General features: G+C 45.9%; 1 protein-coding gene across 1 annotated transcript in view; it reads right to left on the bottom strand.

The window, feature by feature from the left end:
• Window positions 1–347: 347 nt before the first annotated feature.
• Window positions 348–7,962, bottom strand: part of LOC311038210 (neurogenic locus notch homolog protein 1-like) — a 47,621-nt gene continuing 40,006 nt past the window's right edge. The window contains exons 26-34 of the mRNA XM_084047589.1: window positions 7,480–7,914; window positions 7,164–7,309; window positions 6,451–6,664; window positions 6,189–6,273; window positions 5,530–5,692; window positions 4,498–4,796; window positions 3,419–3,566; window positions 3,186–3,283; window positions 348–2,525 (exon numbers count right to left, since the gene is read on the bottom strand). Coding sequence (XP_083903715.1) covers window positions 1,269–2,525; window positions 3,186–3,283; window positions 3,419–3,566; window positions 4,498–4,796; window positions 5,530–5,692; window positions 6,189–6,273; window positions 6,451–6,664; window positions 7,164–7,309; window positions 7,480–7,914 — 2,845 coding nt within the window. The 3' untranslated portion in view covers window positions 348–1,268. The remainder of the gene's footprint in view (window positions 2,526–3,185; window positions 3,284–3,418; window positions 3,567–4,497; window positions 4,797–5,529; window positions 5,693–6,188; window positions 6,274–6,450; window positions 6,665–7,163; window positions 7,310–7,479; window positions 7,915–7,962) is intronic.

Here is a 7,962-nt window from a genome sequence, read left to right as displayed (position 1 = left end):
GGAAATCTTCAAAAGACATCATTTTGTCTTAGGAAAAAATACACTGGCACTAATGTAAACTGTGTCATACAGTATGTAACATTTTGACATCTTTTGACCAGGACCGCAAAATATAATACTTGATAACTTGCAGATCGGTAACCATGTTATAATTTAGCACGCTCCGTTTATTTCTGTTAATTTCCAGAGGAACTCTAAACCCATTAAGACCTGGTCACTTTAGATTTCTTTGGGTTATTCAAAAATAGCAGATATACAAGCTCATAGCGCGGCACCGAGTGCCGCGCTATGAACTTGTAGATCTGCTATTTTTGAAAAATCGTGAAAATTATTTTTTAAATATTTTTTTCCAAAAAATTGTTAGGATTTAGATTTTTTTTTAGACGCTGCCTCAGGTCTTAATGGGTTAATTAAATAATGAGGGACATTGTTGTGTGTTTGATAAAATAAAACATAAAACTGATTGTGAAATCTGGTCCCACATCCCCAGTGTAATAACCTTGAACCCTGTAACCTTTTTGCCCAATTATGTCAAGAGAGTAAAGCGTGATACGGGTGAAAATAGCAGATCTACAAGTTGAGCGTGTAGATCTGCTCTTTTCGGCGCATATGACTGAGCATAAGTTATGCATAAGGGGTGTAAAGCAAGCAACGTTATAAGAAGACATTTTGGGAATGCCATTATCCTCTAGCAGACACAGTGATAAGACTCGGTGAAACGTTGTTCAATAACAAACCGGCTTCAATCAAGAAGATAAATGTTAAAAATCTAAATCAATTAATACTGAAACTTTTAATAACAAACAATCTATAAAAGTTGGGGGGAAAAAAATCTTTGTACAAACAATAATACAGACAACGCAATCCCAATTTTAAACTCGTGATGATTGGCGCATCCCAAAACACCCAGTCAATATTAGAAACACAAGACAACAATAAATAGCCAGTGTTTACACATCTTGGAGACTCTTTTGTGATATACACTCCTGTACTAATTTCCCCATACACGACCAAAAATAAAAAAATAACATAAATATAAAAGCATCTTTCGTAAAATTCCATGTCAAAAAAACGGTACATAAATAAATACAAAATTACTAAAACATTTTCTTTTTTCGTTAGTAAAAAAAACAACAACATTGATGATAAACTGGAAAATCTTCAGTCAGGTTTGCCGCTCTTGTCCTTTTTTTTTCTCGATAAAGTCAGTTTTTCATATATTCCTTTTCATTGAAGTATAGTTCTTCCATTTCCCTCTGTTATGTCTTTTACTTAAACTGCTCCGGGATGAGATTCATCTGAGAATGGATGCTAGTGGGAGGACTGGAGATCCCTTCTGACCAATCGGACATGTTGGAATGTGGGGACGAGCTGGACCACTGGTCGGGCGAGCCGGGGGAGGGGGTTAGAAAAGGGTGGTCGGGGATCTGTAGCTGGTGATTGGGCGTGTTGTTGCTGTCCATGGGTCCCGAGTAACTGTGTTGGGAGGGCGGGGTGAGGAACTGGGTGCCGAGGATCTGCGTCTCCTGGGGCATGATGGTGTGAATGGACATGGGGTGGGGGGTCTGCTGCATGTCGGAGCCGCTCAGCTCCATGCTGAGGTAGCTCTGGTTCAGGGCCTGCTGTCCGGCGGTGGTGGAGTTGGAGTTCTGGTGCTGGAGCTGCCTGCCGTGGGCCTGCTGTTGCTGCTGCTGCTGCTGGATCAGGTGCGGAGACGTGCCCTGCAGGTGGCTGGTCTGCAGGCCCTGGTAGCCCATGATCTGGGACAGCGTGGCGGTGGGGACCCCGTGGAGAGGGCCGCCCATCATGGCGTGGTGGCCCTGGTTGTTGAAGGCTCCGTGCTGCTGTCCGAGCCCCGCGAGCTGCAGCCTGGAGATCCAGTCGCACTGGCCTCCGATGGACGTGACGGCGCCCTGCGGGCTGGTGGACACCGACAGGTGGGAGAGGCGGGGCGGGTTGGGATCGAAAGACATGCCTTTGCCCATGCCGCCGAGCTGGCCCATGTGCGAGTCTCCGTTGCCCTGCAGGTGATTGAGAGACATGGGAGGAGACTGCTGGAAGGGCGACGTCATGGGAGGGGACGCCACGTCGGACATGTACCCGTGGGGGGACTCCAGGGAGTCCACGGGCGACAGGACGCCCGAGGTGTCCAGCAGGTTCCCCCCCTTCCCCCCGCCGTCCAGAGACTTCTTCTTCTTCACCCTGATCTCCTTGCCTCCGTCCTTGCCTCCCTTCCCGCGGACCTTCTTGACGGAGAGGGTGGGCTTGAGGTTGCCGAGGTAGCCGTTGGGGGAGCACAGCGGAGGGGACAGGCTGAGGGCGGCGCTGTGGAGACCCCCGGGACTCCTCACCAGGTTGTATTCGTCCAGCAGACGGACGATGTCGTGGTGCATGCGCTCCTGGGCGGTGTCTCTGGGCAGGCGGTCCAGGTGGTCCGTGATCTCGCGGTTGGCGAAGTGCTCGAGCAGGACCTTCGCCGTCTCGAAGCTGCCTTCGCGGGCGGCCAAGAACAGTGGCGTCTCCTCCTAAAAACGACAGACAAAGAACAACGCGATGAATACACCAGAAAGGGCTGTCACGATTACAAATTTAAGTTGACGATTAATTGTCACTCAAATAATTGCGATTAACGATTTGATTGTGCGTTTGGCATTGAACACGGGAACATATGAATGAAAAAATAATTTCTGTTTGCCTTTTAGGCTGCGTAATCAAAAATTGCACAGGCCAGATATGACAAATAACTTAAACATACAAAGAAATTATTGACACATTTAATAATTTTATACATGTAATAATAGCACAAATGGCTGATCTACAAGCTTATAGATCAGTTAATTTGTGCCATTAGATCAGCTTAGATTAGATCTGATTAGATCAGCTATTTGTGAAATTATTGACATATTTAATAATTGTATACATGCAAAAATAGCACAAATGGCTGATCTACAAGCTTACAACACGTCACAAAGGGACACGTTGTAAGCTTGTAGATCAGCTATTTATTTTCTTTTTATATTTGAAAACGTGTGAACATTTCTCAACATGGAAACCATTATGACGATTATGCAAGAATAATTGTGATCATCTCAGACAATTGCGATTGGACGATCATGTAATAATTGTGACAGGCCTAAGCGGGTGCCTTGTGGCATGCCGTTAGTAATGTGGCGGCTATCCCTCACCTTGTTGTTTTGCATGTCTTTGTTGGCGCCGTTCTTCAATAACACCACAGCAGCCTCAACGTTGTTTACAGCTGCTGCCCAGTGAAGTGCAGATTTACCTGAGGAAGAAAAATGCACAATAATACGGGTTAATATAAACAAACACAGCACATTCCTGTGTTTTGAGGCATTTCCATGGATTGATGGTAGATAGATTAGACACGAGTGGAAGTGAGCCAGAACTCCAGCCTTACCAGAGTCGTCGACGGCATTGGCGTCAGCGTGACAGTTGAGCAGCTCCTCCTCCATGCCTTCGACAGCCAACCGGGCGGCTAGAATCAGTGGCGTCGTCCCATCGTGCATGCGGGCGTCGAGGTCGGTGGCACGGTTCCGGATCAAAATCTGTCGAATCACAATGGTTGGTTTAGCAGGACTCAAAAATGTATGTATGCACATGTAGCAGTAACATCAGTGGGTAATATCCCAAAGGAGTCTAATTGAGTAGGTTTTTCAGTTATTGTAGTTCTTTTGAGTTTTTTCAGGATGGGATACCAATTTTATCCAATCAGGAGAGATCAGTTATCTGCTTCCAATTTTATACTGTCCCAGTTCCAATTTCTTTTTTGTTTTGTTTCATAACTGACAGTCTCACTTGTCTATCCTGTACTATTATCCTTTATGAATTCTCTCTCTCGAGATTGGATAAAAATTATCCCGGATATGCCGACCTGAAAACGTACTTTCTGTTTACTCAAAGAGCTGGAGAAATGGGGTGACACCTGTTACTGAACAAACACTATGGATATGATCGCTATCAGAATATATAAATATTTATCTAAACACCTAGTACAAAGCGGCAGTGGCTCAGGGGTAGAGTGAACTGGAAAACCGCAAGGTTCCCAGTTCGATCCCGCGCTGGGGCGCTCCCCTAGAGTTAGTGTCGAAGTGTCCTTGAGCAAGACGCTGAACCCCTAATTGCTCCCGATGAGCAGGTTGGTGCCTTGCATGGTTTCCTCTGCCATCGGTGTATGAATGTGTGTGTGGATGGGTTAATGGCACAATCAATGTAAAGCGCTTCGGATAGAAGCGCTTTACCATTGCACCATTTACCATTTTACCATTTACAAAGCCACAAATTTCAAGATATTTCTAAAATAGCAGATCTACAAGCTCATAGCGCGGCACTCGGCGCCGCGCTATGAGCTTGTATATCTGCTATTTTTGAATAGCCAAAGAAATCAAAAAAATGACACCGATTCCTTTCCCGGTCTAAATGGGTTTAACACAAGTATATTTTTCATTGGGCCCTGGTAAATAAAAAGTGAATTTGTACCTGGAACACTCCCTGAGCGTCCGCGGCCACAGCGGCGTGCAGAGGCGTGCGGCCCATGTTGTCCTTGACGTTGGCGTCGGCGCTCGACTCCAGCAGGCGCTTGGCGGCGTCGGAGCGCGCGTAGCGGGCGGCCAGGTGCAGCGCGGTCTCGCCCGTGCGGTCCGTCTGGTTGTGGAGGTTGGCTCCCTGGTAGATGAAGTCCGAGATGATCTCGGCCGAGGGGTCCTCCTCTTCCTCGCTGTTGCCCGTCTCCAGGCCTCCGCCGCTGCAGGAGGCGATCATCAGGGGAGTGAAACCGTCTAAAGAAAAAAGAAGAAAGAAAGGAGAAAGATCTACGTCAGGATGGAAAACTGTGGACGGTATCAAGTTTGGAACACTGAGCCACCGTTGTGGAAAGCTGCATTCTATTACAGCAGTGTTGATTTTGACACCAAATTTTGATTTAGTTTTAGTCATAGTCTTTTGAATCAAATTCCATTTAGTTTTAGTCATATTTTAGTCATCTGAAATGTTTTACTGTTGGTCTACTTTTAGTCGACTAAATAAATCTACAGTTGATTTAGTCGACTGAAATGTATTTTGGCGGTGACTTGATGGCGTCGTAATGGCTGATTTTACACTTGGTTGCATGCTGAAAATAGCAGATCTACAAGCTCACAACGCGACGCGTTGTGAGCTTGTAGATCTGCTATTTTCAGAGCACAACACCCGAGCGCAACCAAACATAAAATGACTTGTCTTTTAGTTCTACTGGATCTCTTCTCCACTAGTCCCTCCCTAACATTTTAGTCTAGTTTTTATTTGTTGACGAAATTGTCAATACATTTAGTCTTGGTTTTAGTCATCGTAGCTTAGTTTTTATTTAGTTTTCGTCAGTGAAAAAAAGTAGTCGACAAACATTTTTTGTCATAGTTTTAGTCAACGAAATCAACACCGCTACAGTGGCAGTCACTGCACGATAGTAAGGAATATTGTTATCACAAATCACAAAAACGTATTTTGGAAATATGGAGGAGGAGGAGGTGTACTCACCAGGTCCTCTGACGTTCACATCCATGCAGTCGTTTTCGATCTCTCCCTGAGGCGGGGTGGGCGCGATGGACGCCACGCGAAGATCCGCCGCGTCCAGATGCTGCTGAGTCCATTTCCTCTGGTCCTTGTGGTCCCTCAGGTTCAACATGGCCTGCTCCTCAAACTGAAACGGCAAAAACAAAATCTCGTGGTCAGTACAAGAAATGTGAGGATCAACGGCCTCCAGTAAATCACTGTATATTTAAGCCATTAAGGCCGGGGAAAGCATCTGTGTCATTTTAGATTTATTTGGCTATTCAAAAAATAGCATATCTACAAGCTCGTGCCGCGGTACGAGCTTGTAGATCTGCTATTTTAGAAAAATCTTGAAAACGTGTGCAAATCTTTGATATATGTTTTTATAAGTGAACATTTGTATAATATGTTGTTCGAGGGACCCCCCAGAAGCAAAGATTTGAGTAAAAAATGTTCACTTAAAAAAAAAATATATATATATACATTCAAACTTTCTAAAATAGCAGATCTACAAGCTCATAGCGCTGCAATTGGTGCTGCGCTATGAGCTTGTATATCTGCTATTTTTTAATAGCCAAATAAATCTTAAATGACAGAGATGTGTTTAATGGGTTAAGCATAAGGAATCTCATGTAAAATCTCACCCTGAAGCGTCTGGAATCTGGGTCTTCGTCGCCCCACTCGTTTTGATTGTCGTCCATCAGGTTAATGTCAGAGTTCTTCATAGGCCTGATGACGAGAGGAGACGAAGGTTAGCTCAGCCACATGTGCAGTGTGTAAGTCATACCACAACAACAACAATCATCTACGACGGCGGTCCTCACACATTTTGAGAACCACCAAACTGATATGTATGTTTATGCGCGTTTCAAAACACTAGTCAAACCAAAGTATTTTGGTGCTTACTTCAGTCCGACGGAGTCCTCTCCCACGGGTTCTCTGCGTTTCTTCTTGCTGGGTTCGGACACTTTGAAGCCCTCGGGGAACCAGAGCTGGCCGTGCTCCCGGCGCCGCTTGCGGGTCACGAGGACGCCGAGACAGATGAACCCTAAGGCGGCCAGGCCGAGGAACACCACGTACATGGGATAGAGCTCATGAGAGGTCTTAGGAGGCCGGACACCTGGAGGAGGAGAACACAAGAGTCACATTGAAGCACATTGTTTAGCCACATGTTTGAAGGGTAGGGAAACAGACAGGGTACAACAACTTCAGATATTTACAACAATACCAGTTGCTTAAAACGTTTTATTTTTTATGGAAATTACTTAAAATTTGAAAAGTTCTCCATAACCGCTGAAAAAGCAGCTGTCCAGGGCTGGTCTAGCTGTTCAAACACTGATTTCCAAAATGTATATAACATATATTATTTGTGAGAATGCCAAATGAAAACATATTTACATTTATTTCAATTGAAAGTGTTTCAATTTCCAGCATCTATTTTTTAGATTTTTGGCTATTCAAAAATAGCAGATATACAAAGTGACGCTCAAGTGAACGTGTACATCTGCTATTTTTGAACATGTGTGAAAAATCTTGAAAGTGTGAGAACTACTGATTTAGAAAGCATCAGGTCTTAATGGGGTAATAAGTAAGAGTCAGAATGATATGAGGTGACTTACTGGTGACGGCTTCGATGTAGGGGACGTTGAGGTTTCCACTGGAGGCCAGCGCTCCGAGGAACGCAGCCACGTCCGTGGCGCTCTGGAAACACTCGGTGGACTGTTGGTAACACTGACGGTTGTCAATCTCCAGGTATACCACCGACCTGTCCAACAAGAACACATAAAACATTAACATCAAAAATCTTCAACAGGTAAAAAAAAAAAAGAAACTTCTGCCTATAATGCTATGTTCAAAACAGGGATGCCAGGGTTAATATGGTTCAAAATATCATATTATAAAAGGTAATTGAGTTGAGTCAACAGTGGCACCTACCCTTTAACCTCCAACTCCCTCCGTCTCCGCGATGGGGCGATCATGGCGGACATGCCGTCCTTCACCTGACCCAGGACGCTGGAGGGCACGGCGGCCGCCCACTCGGGCCAGCCCTCGGTGGAGCGCTTCACGTTGTGCTTGGCCAGCTCCTGTTCGCTGCCGTAGTACGGGAAGATCATGGGCTCGCCCTTGGCGTCGCGGCGGAAAACCACGTTGGTGTGGAGCACGCTGCTGAGCTCTCTGAGGAAGGACGCCGAGCCGTTGCGGAGCAGCTCCGGCGGGATGTGCACCACCAGGACCAGGTGGCCGTCCGCCAGCTTCTCCGGCATGTTGTTGGCGCAGTCCAGGCCGTCCCACTCGCACTCGGCGTTGTTGCAGCCCTGGTCGCAGTGTCCGTCGGCGTAGTGGTCCTTGCAGTACTGGTCGTACAGCGGGCTGTGTGGGGAAACGGAAACGTTAAGGATTTGGTAAAAACGCTCAAGA

Source organism: Gymnoscopelus microlampas (assembly GCF_963454915.1).
Source record: "Gymnoscopelus microlampas genome assembly, chromosome: 21".
In the NCBI taxonomy this organism is placed as follows: Eukaryota; Metazoa; Chordata; class Actinopteri; order Myctophiformes; family Myctophidae; genus Gymnoscopelus; species Gymnoscopelus microlampas.
This window is presented reverse-complemented; position numbering and strand designations above follow the sequence as displayed.